The sequence below is a fragment of the Artemia franciscana genome, chromosome 2 (genome assembly GCF_032884065.1).
Source record: "Artemia franciscana chromosome 2, ASM3288406v1, whole genome shotgun sequence".
Lineage (NCBI taxonomy): Eukaryota > Metazoa > Arthropoda > Branchiopoda > Anostraca > Artemiidae > Artemia > Artemia franciscana.
The window spans coordinates 20,554,396-20,569,653 of NC_088864.1; the positions used below are offsets into that span (position 1 = coordinate 20,554,396).

Here is a 15,258-nt window from a genome sequence, read left to right on the forward strand (position 1 = left end):
TACAGTTGCGAGTCCCAGCGCCAATGGGAGCCTATTGTAAGCACGGCTCCCCAATAATGTTGTAAAAAAGGGCAACAGACATTTTTCTCGTTGTGTCAATCTATACCCTTGTGTACTTTGATAAATAGTACCCTAGTACACAGTCATAATGACTTTGGGTCGAATCTTCAGCGCAGATAAGAATGATTATTCTTATTATTAGCTATAAATCGCGTTTTGAATATTTTTCAATCATCTATTTATGTGTGGACTAAAACATTTAAAAAAGAAAATACCATCTGAATTGACTTCAAGCAATATGTAAGTGACGTGTAGGACGACATTAAGCTTAATTAGCTCCCCTCCCTTAGTGCAAGCATCCCTGTTCACCTTGACAATAGTTTATGCGAACAATCATAAGGTAATATTTTAAAATGTTAGGAAATAACGGAAAAAAAAACTTTTACAATGTGAATGTTTGTACTTACTTCTTACATCATAGAAATAGACATATAAAAATTTGAGCCATGTATTTGTCTCTAACTCTTCTTCGTTTATAAAATTTGGTAAAAGAGGCTCACAGAAGAAAAGTGCTACGCTTAGGCTACCAATTACAATGCCTATTACGGATTGAACCTAAAAAGTAAACAAAAGTTTAAAATCAGTGGTAAAAACAAATTAAATATATTTATTCTAATGTCTAACTTCTATTCAGCAGCCATATTTATTTTTACTCCATAAAAAAACATAGATTTAATAAACAAATGTATTAAAATTAAGTAAAGAGGAGACAATATTATTAGTAGAGAGGGTGGTGCCGATCTAAAAGCTTAGAGCAGCCGAGGAACAGATGTTTCCCCGTTATACAATTTTGAAGAATAAATAGATTAGTCTTGTACCTAATTATACAAAAGAAATAAGTTTTTAGCGACTAGAAGTAAGGAGCAACATTGCAATTTAAAACGAGTACAATTTATTCCGTACGTGAGGGGGACTATTCTTTCTTCAATCCCTCACTCTGTACGCTAAAGTTTGATTTTTTGTCAAAAGTCCTTACGAACAACTGCTGAAACCAAAGGCTATTGAACTGGAATAAGATGCTTTCTTAAAGCACTAATAATCTTTAGTATAATGAGGAGGAATGAATAGGGGGCATCCCCCTCATATGTAGAATAATTTCTTTTGGTTGTAAATTTTAATGCTGTTCCTTACCTTCAGCTGAAAAGCTTGTTTTTCATTTCATTTCTAATGGTTTTTCAAATCATGCAGGACAGTTTTTTGGGGGAAGTTTCCACGGAAGGAGTTCCATGGAAACTTCCCCCAAAAAACTCTCCGAATAGAATACCCACCGCACAAAATTCTTCTTCCCTTAAAAAGAATCCATATGTTTCCCAATGACAAATATAATATTTAAACAAAGGGCAATTTTAAAACACCCTTTCCCCAGGGGCTGGGGGTGGCATGTCATCCCCAGAGGTATAATTATTGTAACTTTCAGCTATGCTGAGCGAAGACACGATCTTGAAACTTGGATCGGATGTATTTGGGGAGACAAGGGGCGTCGGAGGTGATGGAAAGCCTCCAATATTTTTGGCCAATGAAAATGGGCATTAGAACTTTTAGCATTCGTTTGAATAAACGTTTTTCTGGCTTTTTAGAACCGTTGGTTTGATATAATCACCCCTGTGGAGGAAATTATTAATAAAAGCAGCGGGAGCATAAGCCTCTTAAAATGGCCCGTGGCCGCTACTCTTTTCTTCCTTTAATGAAGATGACAAAGAAGTTTAACAGCGATCCCCTCAGAGGCAGGTATCATTAATTTTCTTCAACACTCAGGTGCATGTTACGTAATAGGAAATGTTTTCTAAGAGATGCGGGTGTCTGTTACAAAATAGAGCGTGTTTTTTCTTTGATAATTTAAAAACCCATGAGGGCCAGGGCTTGTTTTTACTACAGGATTTCTTTGGATTCTATGTAATAGGTAATGTTTTCTTTGGGTACTGTATAATAGAGATTGTTTTTCTTTAATTGTTTAAAAAACCCGCAAAGTCCAGGAAAAGTCCTTAAGGGCCCCCTCAAGTCAGGGCATGGTCCCGATTATTCATGACCCAAAATTTTCATGCTTCACACGCACAGAACCTTGTCGTGTCAACAAACAAAGTATTTTCTACCGTTTTCTATTAGCAGAACAGTTTTACAGTTAAGACGTCCGTTGATTTTTCTAGGAAGACAGCTTTGTTGTTCTAGTAGCATGGCAAACAAAAGGTATCCCGTTATTTTCAGGAAACAGAAGCGTCAGATGATCCACTATTGATTCCTTTTCTTCTAGTTGGAACTGAGTAATTCTCTTTATCCCCTAGGGGCTATAAAACCCAACCTCAGGCGTGTTTCCTCATTAATTTTACATAAGATAATGAAAGTAATACAACTTAAGTTTAACAAATGAACATGTTTCAAACATAAACCTAAATTATATACCAAAGGCTAAGGGTAAGCCTATATATATACCATCTCTCCCCTACCCACAAAAAAATAAGGTGCGCACACTCACATTTAACCTACTATGACTCTCTATACTGAATTAGCATCAAAAATCAGAACCTCCCTCCTGCACGAAAAGGCTTTGTCAAGGATAAATTCATCTCGTTTTGTCATGACATTTGCAATTCATAACCATAAAAACCGCCAAGAATCTTGTCATATATTTTACTGTAAATTTGTCCCCTATTAAACTACTTTCAAGTATATTCAAGCAGATGGGTAAAAAAGACATAAACAGATATTTGCGCTAGCCTTTAATGATATCTTCCATCACGTAAATGGATAGTTTGTACCGAACATCCGGCATTACATTAATGGATAAGGGTTAATTCTTTGCTGCTGGCAAATTTGAATGGTCTTCTATTGCAAGCGAATCACATCTTAGAAATGTTTTTCCGATGAAATCAGCGAATTATTTTCTACACTAAATCCCTGATTTTTTATTGGAACGACCTAAATTCTGGCTAGTTCCATTTTCAGCAGCTAACAGCTAATTGCTAAGGAGGGTAAAAAGCAAGTATACCTTAGTTAATCGTGAAAAAGGGGGCACTTATAACACCTTCATTGTGTGCTAAATTCCATTTATGAAAAAGGGGTGAATATTCAAAGGGGAGAAAGCAATTTTATTTTCGCTAAAATTTAGAGAAAGAGGTTAAATTGATTGAATGTCTACACAGGATGTCATGTAGGTAATAGGAAATGTGTCCTTTTGACTATAATAATGAATTATTATGTGACGCCCCTCCTATCTTAATAGTGGCTATGCACTCATTTTCAGTTATGTGTAGCTCATTAATCTCTTATTACAATCAACGACATCGCATAAAACTTTTATAGCTCAAATGCAAAATAGGTGTGAAAAACATTTTTCCTTTACTATTGCTTATTATAGAGAAAATAAAAGCAAAATTTAACTAGGGAATAAAAAACACTTAAGGTCTGTGATATTTGTTGATTCAAAGTTTTCTCTGAAAATGTTCAACTATTTCCCTTATTCACTATATAAATCACCTTCAGTTAGCTAGATTATTTGATTCTATTTTTGGTTAAATTGAGTTCTTTACCTTTCTTAGAAAAAACATTTTCATGTTTATCCTCACTGCTCAGGAAACAAACGAGTATTCATCTTAAATTTAAGGAGAAACTAAGAATTTAAGGTTCAAGCTACTTGAAAAACAAGAAATTGCTCTTTATTAAAAGAGTATTTGATGACACACTTGGCACATGGGGCTACTAGAAACAAATTTGACTGGGATTACGCGCTTGGCACTTGGGGGTACTAGAAGTGAATTTAACGGGGAAAAATAATTTTTAACTCATTTTCTTCATATAAAAACATAAATTTTATTTATTTTGAGGAAAATTCTGACCAAAGCCCCCCTCCCGCAAAGAAGGAAAGGGCAAGGGAAGATGTGGCCCCCACTGTGGACCCTTCGAGACCATGGTCATCATGCTAGGCAAAGATGCCGGCCTTACAACTCTCATGCAAAAAAGCGATAGTTCGCTCTACCAATCCCATGACAGTAAAGTTGCGGGCCCTTCTATTCTCAACTTGCAAGATGGAGCTGGTAATCCACTGGTAAGTAAAGACTCCGTATATAGTTAAAATTGAAAAACTACTTGAGGCACTGTAAGCGTCGTGGATACCAGTCTGTTGAGATGGTTTCAGGCAACAATGCCAGCTTGAGTTTCAAAATTTCCGAGAATTTACTCTTGCAGAGTGACAAGGTGGCATTGGATATCTAGGGGTGATAAAAGGGGGTGATATATTCAGTAAGTGGTCCATCCATTGAATAGGTGCAAAACTTTGTATGGCTTCTTTAGGAGCCTTCCAAAGACCTGATTTAATTGGATATTTTTTGTCCTATGTTTTATTTTTGTCATATGTCCTATTTCTGTCCTATATTATTGAATGTCCTATGTAATTATGTTCAAGTTGCCGTTTTATGTAAATATGTAGTGCATTTATCTTTACTAACAAAACATGTATATTTTTAGTATGTATTTAACACATTGAAATTAGATTCAGTTAGTTGTATTTTTAGAGCGAGAAGAATAATATGTATCAATTTAAAACTCAATTGAGATCATTTCTTTGCGGACATTCAATGTCTGGCAAAACAGCACTTTCAATGAAAATAACTCAAAATCCTAATTAAATTTTCTTAGAAACTCCTATAACTATCTATTATCGCTTTAATTTGTGGCGAGAATCTTCTGATAAAATAAAGACTATTGCACCAGGCATAGAATTCATACAGGTACTTGACGTGTTTAATATTATGACACCAAACCCGTGGTTGATTATTTGCGCTTTAGCTGTATCCTTTCAAGAATGGTCTAAGGAGATGTTTACAGTTATTCACGGTCAGATTTTATCATGAAAAAATTTCCGTAGCCGTTGTTCTCCACAATCTCCATCACCAGAGTAAATGTATTAGAAAACTTGCATCGAACTATACTTATTATATCATCTAGAGCGTTGTTCTTGATTCAGGTTCTCTTATATCCTTGAACAAGCAAATGTATCCCCGTGAGCCGAAAATTTTACTTTCGACATAAAATGAAGTTACTAATAAACCTTATCGTTATATTTTACTGGACCTCAATGAAAATACACTTGAAGATTTATGTATGGTCAATGATATTTTGCCAGTAGAGGTACTGTATATCTACCCGTAAATAGCAATAAGGGTCGTTAGTTGTCATCATGACACTGAAGAAACTACGTGAGAACAGACATTTAATTTTGTCCTAGAGAATTCAAAATCGCCGCTTAGCAAGGCTATTCTCAAACATGACAATGCCAATGAATTCATTAATCTTCTATCAACCAGAAGTAGTTAAGCAACAGACAAAAAAAAACATCATTCTTTGTACATTTATTTTTTCTTTTTTTTATACCCTGGAGTTTGCAAGAAGAAAGAAAAAGGTTGTAAAATAAAACGACTTGTTCAAGCGGGTGGTTGTTTCTTTTCATTTTTATTGCCAATAATCGCAGAACTTGTAAACGCTTATTCTCTAGAAACGGCAAACTCTAAATATTGAAGTCAATAGAATTCGCTTGTTAAGTTTATTAGCAATGAGACAATTGCTTATATGAAAAAATAATTTTGATTCATAATACCCTTCGACGCGTCGACAAGCATAAAACCTACCGTGAAAAACTCCTCAAAGTAGTCAACTGATCAACTGATCAACCTCCAAGTCTACAATTATCTAACATTTTATAAAGTGTGGTAGACCTAGTACCTTATTGTACAAATTGATCAAAAAAAACAATGATGTTCTAATCCAAGGCAAGAGTTACAATTTAATGGATTTGGTATCATATATGAATGCGAATCGTAAAAGAATTGAATTCTTTAATAGTCATTTATATAAATTTTTAAAGTCATCAAACTTTCCGAAAAGCGTTATGGGGAATAAATATATTTTAAAACGACTAAGAGATAGACACGTCAATTGGCGATGATGATTTAAGAGGTAAAAAACGAAGACGTCTTAATATCAACGCATCAACTAATAGTAGGCAAAAGGTTAGCGGACACTTTACACCACGTCTACGTTAAAAATGGCTCAAGTTTTGATATGTGTTTAAGAAATATTGGTAAAGCAGGAAGTTTAAGTTTCCCCATCACACTTGCCTGAGTCGCTGTATTTGAAGAGAAGCTGGCAGAATAATTCCAGCTATACTCTCGACCGAACCCATAGAGTTGACAATAGTCGTTATCGAAAAACTAAAGCCTTTTTCTCATTGCATATATTACAAGCTGACCTTTTGACTCTAGACAAAATTCAAAGACGTCACAATAGCCCGTATAAGTATGTTTTACTTGCAATCAGTGTTTCTAGTCGCTAAGCATATTCCGTTAAATTACGGACAAAGAGAGGCAATAAAGTTGCTAAAGCCTTTGAATCTATCTTTGAACAAGATTCTAATAGAAAAATTCAAACAAATCGGGGAAGTGAATTTGTTAATTCAAATGTAAAACCGGTTTTATTGAAAAATAATACAATACTCTTTCATATGAAAGATGATATGAATGATGACAAGATTCTTGGCGGTTTTTATGGTTATGAATTGCAAAAAGTTCAAACCACTGTAATATATCAAATTGAAAAGATATCTAAGAGTTTTACTCTTAAGGGCAAGAGAAATTTATTTGTTTCTTGGCTCGGATACAGTTCTGATTTTGATTGTTGGATTCCTGCCGCTTTTGACCCCCTCTATGATGATTTGAATAAAATCTGTAATTTTTGACAAAACTCTCTCCCCCATCAAATTTGATGGAAAGTATGAAGTGGCTCTTGTTGTTTATATTCTTAAAAGTACGTATGATATCCTGGGGAAGGATCGCACATATGATATAAAAGTAAAGACCCTTGGACTTCTCCGACGAGGGTTTGGTGGCTAGTTTAGACTCTGATGATTACCCCTTTGCTACTATAAATTACGAGGAGTACTACAATATGCACGAGTTGTGTCGATTTATCAACAACAAATTGTGAGTAAAAAAAGAGTTACTTCATATTCAACAGAACAAAGGAGAATTTATATTACTAATCCATTTGAGATTAAAGGAATTTTTCTCAATGAGAATTTACGTAATGTTCTCGTTTTAAAGGTTGTATTTTTAAATGCGGTTGTTGGCGATTTTGCGTCTTCTACACTACAGAATTAGGGTTCAGTGAAAGGATTTTAAAGAAAGTATTTCACAAAATCTCAGGTCCGGTGCACGATCCTTTGGTGAGCGATTGAAATCACGACAAAGTGGGAAAGGTTTAAAAAGGGCTAGAAAACCTCATCGCTCATCAGTCCCAGCTCGGCCCGGAAGCGTAAAACGTCACTCTTGTCAAAAAAGAAAAAGAAACCAAAAGTGAAAATTGTTAGATCGAAAAATGTATTTCTTTTCTTAGAAATGGCATATATATCACTTAAAGAATCTCACCCTCAAAAATCTCGTTTCAAAATCTTTTCCACGCGGGTAAATTTTAATGTGATTGTAAAAGTTGGTTACTATGAACGATTTTATCCACAACAACCACTCTCTGAAACGTATATTTTCAAGTGACGATTATAGAATTAGACTTCCACATATATAGATTTCCGTGTCACCATAAAAAATGTAACAGTAAAGTAATAAATGCAGCCGAGGGGCTATCCTGAGAAAATTGTATAAGACACAATTTGTGTAGACAAATCAGTGTTTACATAAATGGAACGCTGGTAAGCACCAGCAACAGTCTTTCAAACTATGCAAGTTATATACAGTTTACGTTGACGACTTCAATGTCCTATAAGTGTTTGAGGAGTTTGGCTATTGGATATTAAGATAAACGGACTACCGATCAACTTGGAGATGCAAAAACTAAAGATTCACACTTGGTTGCAAAAATAAATCATCAGATATTTAATATACCTCAATGGTTACCCCCAATATTAAGGTTGTGATATAAAACTACAACTTGGTCCGTCCAATTTTATTTGCAAAAAGTACATGGCACTCCACCTGATGCAACAGTCTCTCTACCCTCGGCAATACTTAATATATGAAAACAACAGGTTAGGGTTTTTTGTTTTGGCAGTTGAGAATTGAGAGCTAGTGGAAAAAATATTAAACTACTTGTTCCTCGTACAACCACGAATCAACGATATATTGCTAAGGATACAAGTACCTACACCGATTGGTCATTTATCAGTGGCAAAATTCCTTCAAAACTTGCTTTGGCCTTTGTAAAAAGAACTAGTGTGATTGGATCAAGGACGAAATCCCCACTTAAGTCTGAAATGATGGAATTTCATCTCTTGTATATAAAGTAAGTACAATTCCAATCTGCAGTTTATCCTTTCATAATTCCTACAGGATCCTATTTGTATCGACAATGCAATCCTTAGATTGAAATTTCCAACTATTTGACATGGTATAGTACAAGGAAATGTTTGGAAAACTCATTGTATCATTGTATTGGATTGGTCCGGTGCTCAAGATATGACTATTGTCACAACGGGCACAATACGTTTAGAGTGTGCCTCTGCTAAGATATTGGAGGAGAGTACATAATTAATCTTGCTAAATTAATTTGAAAACTATTGGGAAGTTATCCCTGAGGGCATTGTTCTATTAGACTTGGCACAATGAACACGAATCAAATTATCAATGTATTCAATTTGGTTCCCTACATGCCCAAACACAAATAATATTGCATACTCTCGAATTATCTCGACAATACTTAAAGTGTTAACAATACCCTTAACATTGTTAATAATAGTCTATCATCTGTAAATACGGAGCATTGTCTATGCTTCTTTCAAACTATGAAGAATATTGAAATTGTCTATTCTCTTGGCCTATCGTATGCTTTCTGCAAGCCTCAAATTAAAAACTTTTTTGAGTGATGTGGAAAATCTATTATTCAAAATTGGATGCGAGTGCAAGACTTATCAAACCAAAAGTTGCAGTGTTCATGCACTATTGTATTTTATCTTTGGTTTTGCGGATACACTTACAGTGAATTTCTCACATTTTATGTAGACATTCCTCGATGGAACGACTTTCTAGTTGATATGACTCTTTCCTAACAGTATACTGTAAATTTTAGTTCCCCAAGAGTGAAATACTTCCAAAATGTTCGTGACTTTGTTTATTAATAAAATTTGTATTTACAAAACTCTGTATCCTTTAGATTTATATCTTCCACGTATAGGTAACCATCGTTAATGATAAGTGGTGGTAGCTCGTCATGATCAACATGTACTCACCTTGGCATGCAAAGTCAGGTTTACATTTTCTACAATATAATTTAACTTCATTTTTATTATTATATCTCTTCATGAAGTCAATAATGCTATTTCGATTCATATTATAAAATTCACCTATTTCAATTTGCTTATTTGAAGCAATGTAACAGACAAAATTCTCATATGAAGAATCCCTTTATGTAACAGCCAAATAATATTCGATAGCTTTCTAATCATTGTAGCTGGTATTTTCCCAGCGATATCGTAAAAACTGGACTCTATTATTATTCAAGTAATTCAGGCGTACACCAGGTTCTTAATCCCAAAACAATTTTAAACCACGACTATACCAATCTCTCAAAAAGAAACTGAAATCTCTTTTATTGTTTTTTACAATCATACCAGGGAAGTATTTTCCCATTGACCAAATTTATCATAGTGACAATTAGACCATAAGAAACCTCTAGTGTAAGAGTCACAAATCTCTCCAAGACAGGAAGTACAGTCTTTGCACTGCGCATCCTTTATGAAATTTACATGGATTGCATAATGTACACTTTTCATTATGGTCATCAGCAATAGTACAATTCTAATAGGATGACCAGATGCTCAATGTATACAAACATAATGGGTATTTGTAAAACATTTTTTCAATGTTTGATTGTCTCACTGCTAAATAGAAACTGAACGATTAATAAAATAAATGTTCTTTTCTATCACTAGTCACTTATGCTCATTATTTATTTGATCACTAGAAAAATGGAAGGAGTAACTGAAACTCTGGGTAATCTTCAAACATATGTGCAATAACATTTTGTTTTGTTTCGATTACTATGTCAATAAATTGGCTAAATGCCTTGGACTACGACATTTTAGTCTCAGACAATAATCCAAAGACGAAGACTCATTTTTCATAATAATGTGCACCATTCTCTTTGTGAAGATTCTCTTTTGCACTAAAAATCTCTGAAAATTATCCACTGTAATTAGCCGCTTTTCCAAAGTAACAAGATGTCCTATATGTTTCTGTCTGTCTACTTTATTCATTTTGATCCTCACAGTCTCACTACAGATTGTAGACTTTTATAGAAAGAAGATTCTTTCTATCTTCTGGACACCATCCTATAGTCTAGGCGTCCGATCAAGGTGGTCACTATTGCACCTTAGAGATATGAGGGGTAACCAGCTATAATATCCAACGAGGAAAAAATGTTCGAAACATTTGTTCTTACATGGAGTTTGTTTTTCATCAATTCATCTTTAATTTTCTTACTGATAATTTCCACCAGTGCCCTTCTTATTTTACCGGCGATTTCCCTGTCTATTACAGCATTATTTTTTACATAGGTAATAGTTTTGGCACCTAAACAAGATTTGTTTCATGACTTTGCAGGGATACACCTGTCTTCTTTTTACATTCCTTTGAATGGTAATACTAGGAGGATGGCGATAAAATTTATCAAGTGGTAATGTGCTACCAGCAGAAAGAAGTTGGCCTTCGTCATCAACTAAAAATGTTATGTTTGCATTCTCTTTCTACACAAACTTCTCTAATGATGTTAATCTCGCACTTCCAGCTCTATAGCACTTGATTTTTCTTGGTACTCCAGAGAAATTTAACTCTTTACTGTAATAGCAAGGCACGCATACATATCCAAGAGTGTTACCATGAGCACTTGTTTCATAATTCAAATATTTATCTTTCTCGGCATTCAATGCTACTGCAATGCTATTGTGTACACACTTCTTCCTGGAATATTTCATCTTTGTTTTTTTTTTAAATAAGATGTAGATGTTTACCCTTTACGATGCAGAAATAATACTGGAGCAAATCATATGATCCAACAAGTCACGCACGATTTCGTCACCTCCAATAAATTTAACAAATGACGCAAACTCCTGCTACGTAATATGCACCCACATGTTTTAGAAAACATTCTCTATTACATAAAATGTACCAGCACTTTGTCTTGAAGGGGATCGTCGTTAAACTTCTTCGTCATATTAAGTCATTAAAGATAGAAAGGAGTAGCGGCTATGGGCCATTTTAGACTCCTTAGGCCCCTACTACTAACATATAAATAAATAGACACTCATCTGTGAGATGAGTGGATTGGTGCGCGGCATTTTTTGGATCCTTTGTCTGAGAGGGCGAGGGTTCAAATCCTAGTGTACCCAATCATTTGGTTTGGGAGGGGGATCAGTGGCGTGACTCTGTAAGCTCAGCCAGAGTCGACACAGCTCTAAATGTGTACCTGGAGTTATCTGGGGAAGGTAAACAGGAAGGGCGTGCGAAATCACAGGATGGTTGGCCCCCAAATCTTTATTGAACTTCCTGGCTGATGGGCTAAGACACGGAGATCAGCATCGCTGGTAGGGGCTGTAAAGTCCAATGTCATTTTTTCCTTTTCCATTTTTTACCGTGATCTGTTCTGGCTAAAATTACAAAATTGCAAATTCCTGTAGATGGTAACTTGGAGCATCTACGGTAAGGCTTCTTGTATGCTGAATCTGATGGTGTGATTTTCATTAACATCCTTTATTTTTGAGGGAAGTTTTGCTCTTTCTCGATGATCAGGCACAATTTCTCATGTTCATAGCTTGTGATGGGTAATATTAAACTCAGCGAATTTTATTATATTTGAAACTAGCATGAAAAGAATTTTTTTTATCTATTAGTTATTTTCAGAATTCCTGATTTTACAGTTTTGGCTTTATCAGTTTCGGCAAGATATGATGTTTGAATTAATGTATAGCAAAAAAAAACAGATGCACAAAACATTTGTTTAGGCTCAACTGTCTAGGGCCCTAAATCATGGGTACAGCGACAGTTGAAAACTGATGAAGAGCAAACCACGCCTGCACAAACCAAAAGTTAAAACCTATAAAAATCTGCATAGCGAGAACAAGTTGCCATTTGATGCTGATTCAGGAATGGTAACTATTATTTCGACTGATTTTTGTGGTACAAGTTTGTCGTGAAGACAAATTTATGGGAATTTCTAAAATGAGACTGAAAAATAATGGAACCCGAAGAACAAAATAAAAGTACACCAATGGAATCAGCTTGGTCAAAAACTTAGTCCAGGAGAAATACAGTACCCACTTGAACAACAAGAAAAATAACTTTAATCTATCTTAGGTAGCTCTAACGTGTCTCTTTTTTTCTTTTTTACCCAGATGATGATCGTATCGAGATGTTAGTCTTATAAAATGTCAAGAAGGTTCATTTGAAAGTAAATCGCCACACCTACTTCCGTTGCTCAGTAGCAAAAAAAAACTTGCTACTGCAATGTAGTGCTGCTGCCATTTTGTGCCATCAAACATCTTTTTTTACAGAAAGAGAGACAAAACATCAGGAAATGCTAATTCTAAAAGGGTCAATCAGTTTTTGTGTTTAAAACATTAAATAAGAATCTTCTAATCCCCATCTGTTTCATCTTGGACACCGAGAGAATAGTTGTTTTGTTTTTTTTCATTGTAACCTGTTACCATCAGCTTGAAACCAAAGACTCTCGAGAGTTGAAAGCCTCGATCATGGCTGCATGGAGTTTTAGAACGCATGACTAAAGGTGTTTCTGCTAGAGTTAGTTGAAGTAGGCTATCAAATAGACTGGCAAACAGATTGTGGTAATTAAGCGTAAAAACACAGATTTTGCTAGAACTATTTGCATTATATAGTTTATTAAGTTTGAGTTTCTGCCTACTATGACAAGCAGGCTGCCCCTTGATCATAGAGATATACTTGATCACTTAATTAAAAGCTACCCTCTCTTAGGAATTCGTCTCCGTATCTCCTTTTTAAAGGGCTGTACTACTATGTAGAACTTGTTGGTGCCATTTCTGGAGTGTAAAGGGTTGGATGCATAGCGAGGGTACTATTGCAATCTCCACGGTCAAATATCCTTAACCTAAAGTTTGAAATCCTTCACCTTTTATACTCCCACTCCCACCCCCATAGTTAGTGGAAACTAAAAATAAACAAGTTTTGAAAAAAAATCCTAACGAGTAAAATTTAATTGTTTGCATTTATTTCTATGTAGATAATTCATTTATAATGTGCAAATTATTAAAGATAAGAGATAATGACATAGGCTACCCTTCAGACTCTTTATTTACTTGACAAAGTTGCACATATCTTATTCGAAAGTTTAAAAGATAACAGAAGTAAAACCTATGTTTAATGCCTTTAAAAAAATATGCTAAAATCTTTAATATCATTACTCAAGTTAAAAAAAAAATTAATTTTAATGTGTATATTTTCAAATAGGAGAAAAATAAATTTAAAAAACAAAGTTTTTCTTACGGAAGTAAAAGAGTTAAAACCTTAAAAAACTAAAATTATTGTTTCTTCAAGTATGTAAGATATATCTGCAAAAATAGCTTACATAAACTGACTCGTAATATGTTCTAATGTCTTTCAAATCTTGAAGCTTTTGCTTCACTGAAAAAAAAAACACCTTAAAAAACAGGTTGTTATTTTAGAATTAAAAAACTTCATGGGCGGCCGCTAGAAAAGAGAAAACTTGAACCTAGAAAAGAGAAAAGAGGCTTGAACCATCTCTTAGACTGCAAAGATAGTATCGATAACTTTTAGCATATAATATCTAGAAACTCAAGCAAGTTCTGTTTTCATTTGAGCGCTAGCTGTTTCAAAAATATTAATTTAGTTTATTTTCGCTAGTTTTGCAGATATATCTTGCATTATTGGCGAAAGAATGTTTTTTTATCGTTTAAGTTTTAACACCGTTCTTTACTGCCGTAAGATTTTATTATTATTATTATTACTATTATTACAACGTCGATATGATTGGGCAATGCTTTCTTGAGGGTTTGTATACATTGCCAAACGTTATTCTCCGTGATGGTCCACCTTAGGCGAAACAAAATACAGAAGTACCTCGAATGGGGTGGGAAAAGGCCAAAAATAGAATGAAAGGAAGTAAAAAGAGGAATAAAAAATAGCCTCCTAATAAAATGGGTCCAAGAGGGGATGTATGCAATTTTGTTCGATTTTGGTGACTTGGCAGTGTGATAAATTGCAAATAGAATTTTTTCCGATCCAGACTTCAAAAATGAATTTATCTATTGGTAAAATTTTTGCTAAAATAAAAATTAAACTTTCCTTTACCTAAAATATAGGCTTAAGTGTGTTGGTAGCAAACTAAATGCAAATTCACAGTTTTAAGCTGATTTAAAGTGAAAAAAGCAAAAAAATAGACTAGTGACTCATGACCCCCTCCATAGCTTTTATGCTCTTTTGTAATCAGGTATTTCGAGAACTTTGTTTCAGCGGCTACTGCCTTATTAGAAAGAATGAAACCTATCCTTAATCAAAGGAGAAAGGTGACGTCAGAGGAATCGTTACCAATTACTGGGAGAAGACCCTTGATCTGCATGGTCAGCTGCTAGACTGGATCATATAATTAGTAGCAGGGCAGCCTTTGACTCTACTATTTGTCCAAACTATTAACTGGGCATTCGGTCTTGAAGGATCTCAGTCTGTTTCTACCACTAGCCGGAATTTTACATTCTATTTCTCATAAGAATTTGGAGTCGTTTGATGAAAAGTTAATTTAATTCTATGCTTCATTCAGAGAAAAGTCGTTCGCCTATTAAGCAGAATTTGGTCTTTAACAAAACCGTTTAGTTCTATAGAACAAACAAAATTAAAGCAACAGACAAGTGAAACTATTTTCTTATTCCTTTCAATTTTTTCAAAGTAGTAAGCCTAAGCCTTCACCACATACTTCCTAAAGTTTAGGTACAGCCAGTCTGGCACCCTTTACTCAGCTTTGACCTAGCGTTGCCTATAGTAAAGGCCACATATAGTAAAGGCCTATAGCGTGGCGCTATAGCGTTGCCTATAGTAAAGGCCACATATAGTAAAGGCCTTTAGCGTTGCGCTATAGCGTTGCCTATAGTAAAGACCACAAGGCTTCAATGTTTTATTATTATTCTTTTCTCAAGAGACACTTCGTTCGAAAGGGAAGGTC

General features: G+C 34.7%; 1 protein-coding gene across 1 annotated transcript in view; it reads right to left on the reverse strand.

The window, feature by feature from the left end:
- Nucleotides 1–15,258, reverse strand: part of LOC136038547 (uncharacterized) — an 87,691-nt gene that overhangs the window by 66,852 nt on the left and 5,581 nt on the right. The window contains exon 2 of the mRNA XM_065721709.1: nucleotides 468–615. Coding sequence (XP_065577781.1) covers nucleotides 468–615 — 148 coding nt within the window. The remainder of the gene's footprint in view (nucleotides 1–467; nucleotides 616–15,258) is intronic.